The sequence below is a fragment of the Cyprinodon tularosa genome, unplaced genomic scaffold (assembly GCF_016077235.1).
Source record: "Cyprinodon tularosa strain WSP-4 unplaced genomic scaffold, ASM1607723v1 ctg76, whole genome shotgun sequence".
Classification (NCBI taxonomy): Eukaryota; Metazoa; Chordata; class Actinopteri; order Cyprinodontiformes; family Cyprinodontidae; genus Cyprinodon; species Cyprinodon tularosa.
In genome coordinates this window covers 3,182,696-3,196,166 of record NW_024039518.1, presented here as the reverse complement: position 1 = coordinate 3,196,166, position 13,471 = coordinate 3,182,696, and the positions used below count along the sequence as shown (strand labels likewise).

Sequence of the window (13,471 nt, the reverse complement as noted above, 5' to 3'; positions counted from 1 at the left end):
AACCTTTGGCTATCTGATTATTAATTGATTCATTCTAAGAAATAATCGACAGATTAATCAATTTGCAAAATAATCGTTCGTTTCAGCCCTATTTTTTGCGTACATTAGTAATGGAAATGCAACTATTGACAATGTTAAACAAACGCAGAGAATCAAGACATAGAAAGTACTGAGAACCGCTATTCAAACTCGTAAAGTCGGGCATACACTGTACGCTTTTCAGGCCGATTCTCCAGTTGTGCGAGAATTTTTTTTCATTTCATTCAGTGTAATATGCAGGGGGTAACGAGAAAATCCAACATGTTTGTAATTCAGTCAGCCGTCGTACGGTCACATCAGAGCGTCAGGCCGCACAGCGTGAGAACATGTATAGTGAGCTGTGAACTTTTAAACCCTGCGGGTTGCCGTACACGTTGAGCTGTAGCTGCCTGCAACGAAAATTGAAAATATTGCAGTGTTTGCCCGGCTTAAATGGAAACACAGAGTTAAATATTTGACTGGGAAGTTAGCAAAATTTTGTAGGTGACCACAGACAGGAACCCTCTGATTGGTCAAATCTACATCTGCTCTACACCATGCGTATTCCCTGTTTGGTACCTTAACGGCTTGTTTTGTTTGTATGACCGCCATTGTGGAGAATGACTCGTGAAGTTGGACCAGCTAGAAGAACGCTGGGACCCTTTTCCCACCTGGATCCACGCTCTTTTTCACCCTCAAGTCCCTCCGTTGTCTCACAAAATTGCCCCCACTTCCTCACCGCCTCGGCCGTATCTAGACCCGCAGCTAATTCCTGATTGTTCAGACTACGCTCCAATAGTGGGCATAAATCGAAAAAATCTGCGACAAGCTCACTGCGACACACTGCTGTGGGGAGTATAACCAGACCTCAACGGAGAACAGACGGACTGGTTACTGGAAGGTATTCTAGAAATAGATACAAATTTGTTACATTTTGGAGACATTAGGCACAGTTAGCACTAAACCCAAATTTGACTTGTCATTAATTTAATTCTAACATGTTTCATACTTAATAATATCAAAATATAAATAAAAACATTTTATAAATGTAAATGCAATAACGATTTGCAGGTGGGATGGTTGTTGCTTTTAACTAAAACTCATGGTTTACGTTTTTATGTGAATAAAATATTGAAATTGGCGTATTTAACAGTAGGTTATAATGCTGTGAGAATTGCCCATGCCTAGTTTGGGCATTTAATACATGAACAATGTGGCTTCTAAGCTACATTTTAAGTGGAAATGATCTTTCAAATATGATTTAAGGCAACATTTAACCAGCTCATTTATAGTGGAAATGTTTGAATATGCCAAGACATTCCGTATCCTAATATCCTAATGCTTTGTTTTTTTGGAGTACATAATTTATAAAGTAAGACACATACCGTTTATGCTTGGATATAAACCTTTAAATGCAGTTAAACCTCCCAATTTGAGATAAAGTTTTGAATTACTGACTTGTCTCTATCTACTCCTGAATGCTAATTGCTCTCACAGTCCTAACTGGTTCTCTGAAATCCTGATAATCTTAGCTGCTTCATAGTATCAGACAGATTGGGTTACATTAAAGACTAAATGACTTTAAAAATCACACTTTAGAGGAAACAGTCATCTTTTTTTTTTCCCTCAGCATCGCCGGGTAGAGGATGGGTATTTGGTTTTCAGACCCTCTTTGAAGCTGCGAAACAAAATCCGGTTCTGTTTGTTCTCCTCCTCCTTCTTAGCATGGAACTCCCCCTGGATTTTGAAGCCGCGGTGCACAACGAAAGCAGAGCTGAGCACAGAGAACCTGTATCCGGCCACGTGCAGCTCGCACGCCTGGGAGGAAACAGAGAAACGAAATTTAACACAACTTAATACAAAGCGAAGGACACTGCAGCTACTTGAGTTATGGTTTGGCTATGAAATTCTGCAGTAATTCATTGAAAATGATCCCTGAACCTTTTCCTATGGTTCCTGCAGCCATGTTTCAGTGAGAAATATGTTTAGATCTCAGGTAGTGATTTATGGATATCTTTCTCTACCAACCTGACTGATTCTATTGAAGCCATACTGCTTGAAGCTCTCATCATATAGGGGGACGCTGCGAGGCCCGATGTAGAACGGCTCCCAAGGATCCACCCAGCTGAGCGTGTAAGCAACTTCCAAAGGGCCCGTCTCTCTCACATAGCTGTTGACCCACTGAGAGTAGTTGGTGGGAGCCTGACAGCGTGGACACAACTCCTCATAAAAGGGACGGACCTCCCCGACCTGGTAGAGCTGTACCAACTCCGCCTTCGTCGAGGGAATCTTCCTGGCGTGCCGGATCTCAAAAGACGGCAGGACGAACACCTGGTCACTCGCCGGCGGCCTCCTCAGGATCATGGCGAGGAACTGCTGGTGGAGGTCAGCGCTGGGCATCATGTCCATATCAATTACCAGGATGTAGGAGGACTCGGTGCCACCTCGGGCAACGTTACGGAGAAGGTTGTTAGGGTAGGAGATGTTTCCACTCATGGCGTAGTTTTGGTGTTCATCTCTGTGGGTTTCCAGCCTTGAGAAGACAGAAGCACAGTCTTCCAATCCAGCAAAGTGCTCCATGTCCTGTTCAGGGAAACTGGCCGTCTCTCCTGACAGGCAGACCAAGTGGAAATCCACCAGGGCTTGGATCTTAGGGCAGAAGAAGCTGAGTGCATAGGCCAGAGCAGTGGCATACTTCACATCCTCCCCATGTGCAAATATAGCCACAGAGAGAGGGTTCTGCCATCTTTCCAACAGAGATTCCAGGTGATGCAGGTTGTTTATGGTTGTATGAGTGGCTAAAGACAGGATATCTGAATTGGAGTGGGAGCCTGGTTTCTGATTGGTTGTGAAATCACTCTTTATCAAGTTTTTGTATACTCTGTATTGACCGCTGTTGTCAAAGATCCCACCGGTGGACAGGGAGTACCTGAGCCGCTCCTTCCGCGTGTTTTTCTCGGAGTGGCCATTCTTCTTGGCCGCGGAGCCTCCGAAGAGCTCCGAATAGCGGTAGCGCTGCTGCTTCCCATGGAACCTGGACAGGAAGGACAGGTAGATGAGCTGCAGCAGCGCCACGATCACAAGTGCGCTCAGCACCACTTTGAACACCGAGCATTTCTTGGATAAATGCATTCCAGATAAACCTTACAAAGCAGGTCAAATAAGAAAAAATAAATAAAAAAATCAGGAGCTGGTTGTATCCAGGCGCTCCAGCTAACGTTGACTACATCCCAGCCACGCTGCTAACAGCACAGCCTAACAGGGCTGTGTCGGATTGAACCCCTGCTTGGATGTCGTGTTGGATTAAATGAGCATTTCGAACGATTCAAAGTAGCAGGGAGATCGATGTCGCGGAGTAGATTCTGTGATCCATTAAATCACAACAAAGCGCTGGTTGGCTGAGCAGCTGCTGCGACTGCGGCGCATGTCGATGTGTAACAGCCGTAAAGTCGGGACTAAAAGCGCCGCTGGAAACGGTGTTATTACGTTTCAAGCGGCGGGGGTATCCTTGTAATGTAAAGCGTTCACAGACGGCAATTTTCGAGACCAACACACAATGTTATACATAAAAACTATGGCATACAGCCGTGCACAGAATACTGAACTGTCTTTGACAAATCCTGCTGGTTTATTTGTGTCATGATGACGGGTGCTTTCAGACGAGGTGGCCGAGTGGTTAAGGCGATGGACTGCTAATCCATTGTGCTCTGCACGCGTGGGTTCGAATCCCATCCTCGTCGGTATATATTTATTTTTTTCTTTTCAGATAAACCTATTTGACGATATAGAGGAATCGCGGACATGAATAATAAGCCAGAGGAACGCATAGTGTCAGAAAAGGTTATCATTTTTTTGTGCTGTTTACCACAGGAGAAGGCACTCGTCCTTCCTTTAATTTCCCTTTGCTGTGCAAAGGTCTCTGCACCGTTCCTGGGCGGCCTCTGAGGTCCTAACACATTTTAAAGGGTTCGAACAAGTCCGAACCAACCTCAAAGACATCCGAACAAGGTCCGAACAAGTCCGAACGAAACTCAAACGAGATCCGAACAAGTCCGAACCAACTTCTAAGACATCCGAACAAGGTCCGAACATACTTCAAACGAGGTCCGAACAAGTCCGAACCAACTTCACACGAGATCCGAACAAGGTCCGAACGAGATCAAAGATTTCCAAAACGAGGACCAATCAATTATGTCCGAACGGTTCACGTGACGTGGGAGGGTTGAGGACCAATCACCGGTCCGAACGGCCACTTAACCTGGAGGATGGAGGACCAATCACCGGTCCAAACGGTCACGTGACGTGACTGGAAGCTAAAGCAATGGCGGTTATTTTTCTACCGCATCAACATGAGAAGAAGAAAAAAGTGGGGTAACTTTGATTAAAAAAAAAACAAAAAAAAAACAACAACACCATAAACAAATAATAATGATTCAAATTCTAGTCAGAAAGACTTTTATTTGTTCTTACGTGCTAGCGCAGTGTGGCTATGGTGGTCATACGTAATATTAGACTGTGACAAACTTTATTGTCATTTTGTATACACAGAGTATATACAGAACGAAATTCAGTTGCATACAGCTTACAACAGTGAAACGGTGAAATGAACATTTGGTGTAAAAGGTGTAATGGTGTAAAAGGGCATTAACATGTAAAGTTTCAGTGCAGTGCAATATAATATAGTGCATAATGCAGTAAAACATTGAGTTGTGTCCTCCTTAAAGGATTATAAAAGTTTAGTCACATTCATGGGCGGTTCTAGATAGGGGCCAACGGGGCCCAGTGCCCCTGTAGCTCATGTCCCGGCCCCTGTACCGAAGGCATAACACTAAAAGAAGTTCTAATGATGATATGCGCTGGAACAGACATGGTTACCGGTAGGTCCTTTGGATCTATGTAACTTTTTTTCTTTAAAAATTGTGTTTTAATAATTTTTAAAAATTATAAGGTAATAGCTTCAGTGGTGATAGGATCCCATTTTTGGGGGGGTTCTTTTTCAAAACAAATTAGGAAAAATACAGCTAAATGTATTACTTTTTCTTGAGTTCTAATTCTGATATTATAGAAAAAGTTTATTTTAACTTCAATTAAGTAAAAAAAAAAGTAACATTCATAAATTGTGATTGTATATTGACCAAATAAGACAGAATTTTAATTCAACCCAATAGAATAGAAATTTCATTTCATGCAGCTATCTTAATACATCTGAATCCCTTGCTCTTTTTTTATTTATTTAATGCTTTTCTGTTCCCTCATGAAAACACACTGGCCCCCTGGTACATTTTGGTCTAGAAACGCCACTGGTAACATCGGTAGTGCAAAATAAAGTTACATATAACAGAATAGGACTGATAACTTTGTTTAGTTGCCCTATAAACTTTGCTGACTGTCTGTCTGTATACACACATAGCTTAGCTCCATGTTAACCTATTTTATATTTAATGTTTGAAGATGACCGCAGACATTAAATCTGAATGCATCTCAATTTCCTGATGCTCCTTCAGTGCAGCAAGTTCCTCCAGAGTGCCTTCCATCCCAGCCAAGACGACATGCCTGGAGGCTAAATAAAGCTGCCCAGGAGGAAGAGGAGCGAGTGTCAAGGGGGAAACCGCATCGGAAGAGGCTGATGAAAGAAAAATACCAGTACACCTGCAAGGTTGGTGGCCAGGACGAAAGTAAGAGGAGTGGAAACTTTTACGGAACCCAGCTGAAGGGGCGCTGGTATTGTCCTGCCTCAGGACTGACCCAGGAAAACTGGAGGAAGAGTTTGTCACCATTACTTGTCTGTCTCTCTGTCGTTTGTCTGTCTGTCACAATAAACTTTAATAATTTTATTTGAGCCAAGAACAGCCTTCACATTTTTATTTCATTTCTTGAATACCAGCACAGAGGATGTCACCTATTGAATTGTTAAAACTAAAGCCAGAATTACTTGCAGAATCATTTTGCATTTATTCATAAAATACAACACTCTTTGCTCAGTTTGAAAATGTTTGAAATGTTTTATTTACTTGTACTACACAGATGTCTCTCAAATAATTGAGTTTACCTAAAGGAGTGGAAAATTTGTGTTTTTTAGTCTTTTTGGGACGGTTTTTACAAATGCTCTGTTTATAGGAGGAGTTTGCCAGAACAGAAGAAATAAGCCAAAGGCCCGACTTTTACATTTTTTAATCAGTGAATCAAAGATGGCCATTTACCTGTCCCGTACAGACAGCAGGAGGGAGCTCACCTTGATGCCGTGGCTCTGTGGAAGTGCAACTTTAAAACCAGAATAAGGCTGGAGTTTCCCTTCAACAGAACATGGAGGATTTTATTCAGTTGTGGGGTTTTAACATAATTTTATGTGATGTGTCAGATAAAGGAGAACAACATTTTAACAAGTTCCTCATTTAAGGATTTTTAACCAACACTTGTTTTAAATCAGTCATTACTTATATGTTTTGAATTGTTTAAATAAAGTATTGTTAAAAGTCTTGAAATAGAGTGGAAACATAATGGAGTTGTTAGTGATTACAGTTATACACCGTTAACTGTTATAGCTTTAAATGTTGCATATGACATTTTGAGTTATGTGAATATTGATTTGCTTGCATTAGAAAATATGTTTATTTACATTTGCTTTAAATTGAATTTTCTTTAAATGCATTCATGTGCATTATCACAGGGTTATTACCAGGGGGATTTATAGGCTAAACAGTTCCTGTGTTAGTTACGTTACACAGAATGCATTACACGCGTACTTCCTACTTCTGGAATGCACTAGAGGCACAGATTAATCAGTAAAATTGCTAATCTGTTGGTCTCTGCATGCATGGTTTTAAATCCCAGCCTCGCCAAATTTGGGACATGTGTAAGAAGAAGCCAGGGACACATATAATACATTTTTTTTTTTTGCTGTTTAACACTGTAGAGGAGTCTTTCCTCTAATTCCCTTTTCCTTCACAAAGGTCTGCATGTTAGGTTTTTTAAATGTGTAATAAGGAAAACATGAAATAATCATCCCTATTTCATATGACACGTCTCTTTAACAAGGACACTTTACCCTCCACTCTAGGAATTATTCAGGAATGATGAGAAACAAATCTGATGTCTTTGGGTCCAAATTCTCAAAAACTAAATCCAATCAGACATTTGTGTTTGATATAGATACCAGTTTTACTGCTGAAAAGAGCAGGAGTGAAGAGTTCCTCATAGATGTGGATTATGTAGAATATATCCAACCCACCGCAAAGCCTGAAGCTTTTTTGAAAATAAAGTTCAATTTTAAAATGTCATGCATTCTCCCGTTACTATATTACTATTTAAAAACCGAAAATACTATGACTCGTTCAAACTTTTTATCTCAAACTCAAAAAAGAGGTGTTATTACAGAAAGGGGATGTGTGTTTACTTCACTTTTTGTAATAGCATTAACTTATACGTATAAAAACCTCTAAAATAGCACAAACCTACAGCCGAATAAAGCCATCTAAATCTAAATATTGAGACATATCTGAAGTATAGAAGAGGATTAGAACCATAAAAAAAAAAAAAAAAAACTAAAATTAGTTAGGACTCTATAGCCAAAGCCCAGGATTATTACTTTGATAACGTAGGAATATTACAAGTAGTCATAATTCAATGCGAATAATTCTGAGATTAAAGTCAGAATTAGTTAAAATAGTGAGAATAAAGTCAGACTTTTGAGATTAAAGAAAAAAAAATCTATTGTTTTTCTATTGATTGGACTTTGTCTTTTTTCCAGTGGCCCTAATCCTCTTCTGTACTGAAGGCATGAAACAGACACATTTTTTAAAAATTTCTCATCTTGTTCAAGATCAATATATGGTGTAAATCCATCTGTTTAAGAAACTGAAGTGGAGGAAATGACGTTCTATGTGTTTAAAGTTATTCTTATCCCAGCACTACTTAACCTAAACATGACAAAAATCTATTCTTCAAACTCTTATAATAAAAGAAAATAACGTCAAACTGCTGATGAGAAAATCAGTCACCTTAAAATCAAGAAGATATGCATTTAATTGTGAAGCTTTTGACAGTATTTTAGACAACAACAAAAAAAAATCAAATCAAATTCAAGGCAACCTCAGATGAGAACATCACCATTTATAACCAAATATACAGGCTTGGAGTACATTGGCTGGACGCGGATGTGAAAAACTAAGTGTAACGCATTTTGTTGAAATTAAAGTAACTCCTCCAATCCAAAGTGAAGAGTTCCAATTTTCCATCAAGGTTTTATTTTATTTTCTTCCAGGTGATGCAGAAATCAGAAGGCTCTGCCGTCACTGTCCATCCTGACAATCTACGACACTAAAACTCCAGTTCCGCTCTTAGATCCTCCTCCCTCGCTGTTACCGGACGACCCTGCAGGCTGGCCCTGACCCTCGCTTTCGCCCTCTCCAACCAGACGGATGTTGTAGCGTTCTCTGTACTCTGTTAGCTCCCGTCCTTTCGCCTGCATCTGCGTGTTGATGGTCTCGATTATTTTGGATATCTGAAAGAGAGGAAAAGAAAAAAAAAGATTAGCTTGTGTGTTTCAGCTCTAATATGAGAAATTAGCTGCCTCTGCTACTCTTATATGGAAGAACCAATTGGTTACTGGTTTTATATCAAAATGATCATCTGAGGCCAACTAAGTTCCACTTTGTTAATTAAAGAAATAAAAAAAACGTTTATTAAAGGAATAGTATACCCAAAACATGATTAGCCTTCATTTTCTACTCACCCCCATGCTGAACAACACTCTGGAGTACTTTTTTGATATCTCAAATGCATCTGGAGATCTGGGAGACTTCTTGCTGTCTGCTGACATTCAAATAATGGAGGTCTATGGTGCCCGAGTCAGAAAGGTCCATAAAAGTCCACAAAAAACGTGTCAATATTCCTCCATACTGCTCGTCCAATGTATTCCAAGTGTCCTGAGTGGGTAGCATCCAGAATTTACTCCAAACGAAGCCATTTAGAATGTTTTTAGAGCATAAACAGTAGTGTATAGGATTTCCTGAAAGCGTGTTCACGACGCTACGGAAACCGCAGCAGACCAAACCAGATGAAAGTGCGCATTCAGCGTCTGCTCTGCCAATAATGCAAGCGTAGAAGAAGAAATGTGCTGTTTACCTGTGCAAAGAAAGAAACAACGAAAGAAAAATGTCTGAGGACTTCAGTGTTGAGGAAGAGCATGAGTTCTTTGCCGAGCTGAATGCGCACTTTCATCTGGTTTGGTCTGCCGCGGTTTCCGTAGACTCGTGAACTCGCTTTTAGGAAGTCCTATACACTACTGTTAATGCTCTAAAAACATTCTAAATGACCTCGTTTCGATGAAATTATGGACGCTACCCACTCAGGACACTTGGAATACATTGGACGAGCAGTATGGAGGAATATTGACACGTTTTTTGTGGACTTTTATGGACCTTTCTGCCTCGGGCGCTGGGCACCTCCATTATTTGAATGTCAGCAGACAGCAAGAAGCCTCCCAGATCTCCAGATGCATTTGAGATATCAAAAAAGTACTCCAGAGTGTTGTTCAGCATGGGGGTGAGTAGAAAATGAAGGCTAATCATGTTTTGGGTGTACTATTCCTTTAATTCCCATCGTTCTGAGCTTGAATTGCTTATTGCACAAAATACACTGTGCCTCATGTATGTTCCCTGGTTTTAGCCATGGAGAAAAGTCTTGGCTGGAGCCAATTTTCGTTACATTTACACTTGCTCATATTTTCCAGACAAAAAGTAAATGGCGCATCTCCCAAATGTCCCGGCCGCAACAACGCTTTTATTGGTTCCGCTATCGGGACGGAACCAATAATGGCGAGCCATAATTTTTTTCGAATAAAAAAAATTCCAATTTTAATGTTTTATTGAGATTACAAAAATAAATTGTAATAAAAATGATCCTATTTTTGATGTTTTAAAAAATTAAGACCTACGAAAGACTGATTTAAGACATTTTAATACCAATTAAGGCCTTAATTTTATTTTGAAGAATTCAATGCCTTTTAAGACATTTTAAGGACCTGCGGGAACCCTGGATTCAGCTCTAATATGTGAATGTAGCTGCTTCTGCTACTTTTATATGGAAGAACCACTTGGTTAGTGGTTTTATATCAAAATGATCATCTGAGGCCAACTAAGTTCCACTTTGTTAATTTCCAAAACATTTAGTTTATTTCCATCAGCTTTATTTCTATCTAAATTTGTCACTTTTTCAATGGAGCTTTTAAGTCTTTCCCAACACATATTTCATAACAGTAGAATATTAGCTGTTTAAATAAGAGAAATGATTAAAGAAAACGTTTATTAATTATAATAAACGGAAAGTTACCTGTTCTTTGTTGTTTTCCAGTGCAGGTAGAACTTCTTTCACTGTTCTCTCCACCAACACCCCTCCTACTAGACGAAAACACTTCCTCGAAGGATCCACCTCCTTTAGAGTTTCAATAACTAAACTGAACACAGAATTCAAGAGCTTAGAGTTTTACAGCAACAGGCAGGTTAATGCTGGCTAATAGGATTGTAATTCTAAATCAAAGGTACCTGTATTCCTGAGGTGTTACCCTAACCTTTATTAAAAATTAGTCAACAGCTTTAAACATGCCACTGAATTTAAGCCTAGAGAAAAGAACACTAATATTTACTTGCATGTTTTATTACTCGGATTAAAGATAGATAAGCAACATGCAGGAAAAGGCTCCAGCGGTAGAATCCTCTGTTTTCGCCAACCTGTGCTCGTTGATATCCATCTCCAGCTCTGCAGCTTTAGACGCCATGCTACGCTGCTCCTGCCGCATCCTCTGAAATGTGGCCACCACCTGTCAGAAAAAAAAAACGAAACAAAAAAAATAACTCATCAGGACAGGATTGTCTGACTATGGAAGAGGATTGGGGCCACTAAAAAAAAAAAAAAAAAAAAAAAAGGTTAACTGATGTTTTTATATTATTTCAGTATAATATGAGAAAAAAAGTCAAAATTCTGACTTTAATCTCAGAATTGTTGATGTTAATGTAGATCGTGAAGGTAGAGATGTGGGAGCTCTCAGCTTTGCGGACAAAGATGTGAGTTCTTTGGGAGGGCCAGTGACACATTGGAGGAAAATGATGAAATCAGGCAACTTTTAGACTTACCGGTAGATTTATTTTGTCATTTTGTATATACAGGAATGTAAATACATCTAAATTAATTTAAAACAGCTCTAGACAATTTCCTTTTTAAGTGCCTGAGGGGTCCCCGCTGATGCTATTTCATTAATGGAGGAGCAGAAGTTCGTTAAAACAAGAGAGCTAGTCTCTAAAACAGACATGGCTACGGCTTGATGCTAACATGTTTGTTAGCTGTCAGAATTCATTCTTTTTTTATTTTTTCAGTGGCCCTAATCCTCTTCCGTAGTCTGACAGTGCTGCTGAAAAAAACAACAATAACTCATTATTACATTGTTTGCGCCCATTTTGAATTGAATTAATTTAATTGGATTAATGAAATTTTCTTCAGAAAATTAATAATAATAAAAAGAATAATAGATAGATCAATTACAGAAAATACTTGAAACAAACAACCCTGTACAACACAAAAAAAAAGGATTGATTACAGGTTGAACATTAAAACAGATTTTCAGTTCCAAATAACTTAAATTCATTGGAACATAGACAGAAAATAATCAAACAAACAAAATGTTGCACTTAATAAACAAGTATATAAATAGCCTGAGATCTGACATCGATTATTTATTCATTTAGGGTTATGGATTATTAATTCATGTAAATTGAAAATGGGAATGAAGAACCAAAACTTATTTTACATACCACTTCTCCCTCTAATTACATTTAAAGCAGCTTAAGTGACCTCTAGGGTTGTCAAAAGTATCGATACTCAAAAACGTATCGATACTGAAACGTTGTATCCAGATACAATACTCATTTTAAAAAGTATCGATACAGCCATCTAATGTGCAGAATAGTGGAAAATGCACTTTCTGAACACTGTGTGATTGAATAATTCTGTGCATTTTTCAGTTTCAGCCTTCCGCCTCGTCATACCCGACCCTCACTGATCACTTACTGGAATGTTGAAATGTATATTATAGAACCAAATAAATGCGTCCGAGATAAATGCATCATATTATGATGAGATAGACTAGTTTATTTTTTATCGCAGTAGGGAGATTGTAGAAAGGAATCTTGTGTTTTAATGATAGCGACAGGGAAGCTAATGTTAGCTTAAGCTAGCTGGCCGATCGATTAACGGCTTTAACTCCACCGAATCTTCCAATTTACACCAACATTGAATGCAACCAAAACTTGTAGACCGAGAACAGGTGAAAGTACCTGTTCAGCCGACGGACCGGCCTGTTTTCCTGATCCGCCGCCGCTGCTGGACTTGCTACCCGTGCTGCTACTGTTGGCTGCCATCTTGGAAGGGTGTTCCCGGTTAGGACCCCAAGCTTCATCTGCAAATGGTGGCCATAAGTTTGCCTGTATGCAAATGAGAAATAAGAAAATAAACGCTCTGTGTCTTTGTTAGATTGTTTTTTAAATTAGAAACATTTCAGGTAACATGTTTTATGTTGATGTAGGATGTACGCTATTTCAATATTATTGTTATTTTGTTCATTCGCACGTTTTAAAAACACAACCCAAATACATACAAAAATAAAATGAAAAAAAAATATATATATTGCTGAACTTAGAGAATGACGTGTGGTTATTTCCAGCACTTGTTCGGAAATCTAGATTTTTTTTAAAGAAAATTTGACAATTATAACGGTTAAAAGGTAATATATTAGGGATGCACGATATTAGGATTTTGGCCGATATCTGATATGCCGATATTTTAAAACTCATGTAGCCGATAACCGATATCGATACCAATGTTAAAGCTGGACAAAAATAAGTAGTGATTGAAAATAGGAGTTTTGTTATCCATTTCTGACACTTTGATAAATAATATACTCAAATATATTTTCATATGCTGATATCAAATTGATTTTTAAAAACGCGGTATCGATCTATTTTACTTTCAAAATCTCGTGAAATTTCATCGTTCTGTTACAAACTCTCGTGATATTTTGCAAATTCTTGTGAGATTTTGTTAGTAAAATAGATCGATACCGCATCAATATATCAACATATAAAAATATGGCAAAATTTCGTGAATTTTCGGGGGATTTCGTAGCATAACGATGACATATAGCAATATTTCATTAGTAAAAGAGATTGATATGGTGTTTTTAAATGGCAATATATCAGCATAGTTAGATATTGTGATATTTCAATGTATCAATATTTTTTCCCTCGTCTTTAGAAGTTTTTAAGTCTGTAAAAAAGAAGTTTTTGTGGAAGAAGAAGAAGTAGTATTTATTTTAATTTATTTTTGTTGACTTTAGAAACTCAGAAGCTGATCAAATATCGGGTTAAATATCGGTGGGGTGGCCGATGTCCGATATTCAGTTTTA

General features: G+C 38.7%; 2 protein-coding genes and 1 non-coding gene across 3 annotated transcripts; 1 reads left to right on the top strand and 2 right to left on the bottom strand.

Annotated features, from left to right (window-relative positions):
- Positions 1-1,631: 1,631 nt before the first annotated feature.
- Positions 1,632-3,840, bottom strand: b4gat1 (beta-1,4-glucuronyltransferase 1). Its single transcript, XM_038270435.1, has 2 exons — positions 2,047-3,840; positions 1,632-1,836 (listed from the first exon to the last, which is right to left on the bottom strand). Exons 1-2 carry the CDS (start codon positions 3,148-3,150, stop codon positions 1,645-1,647), a joined length of 1,296 nt encoding a protein of 431 aa, XP_038126363.1. The 5' UTR covers positions 3,151-3,840; the 3' UTR covers positions 1,632-1,644.
- On the top strand, positions 3,677-3,758 carry trnas-gcu. Its single transcript has one exon. It is a non-coding gene; the product is annotated as a tRNA-Ser (tRNA).
- Positions 3,841-8,233: 4,393 nt separating the features above from the next.
- pfdn2 (prefoldin subunit 2) lies at positions 8,234-12,484 on the bottom strand. Its single transcript, XM_038270278.1, has 4 exons — positions 12,345-12,484; positions 10,746-10,834; positions 10,348-10,471; positions 8,234-8,518 (listed from the first exon to the last, which is right to left on the bottom strand). The coding sequence occupies exons 1-4, from the start codon at positions 12,426-12,428 to the stop codon at positions 8,327-8,329; spliced, it is 489 nt and encodes a 162-aa protein (XP_038126206.1). The 5' UTR covers positions 12,429-12,484; the 3' UTR covers positions 8,234-8,326.
- Between the last annotated feature and the right edge of the window lie 987 nt (positions 12,485-13,471).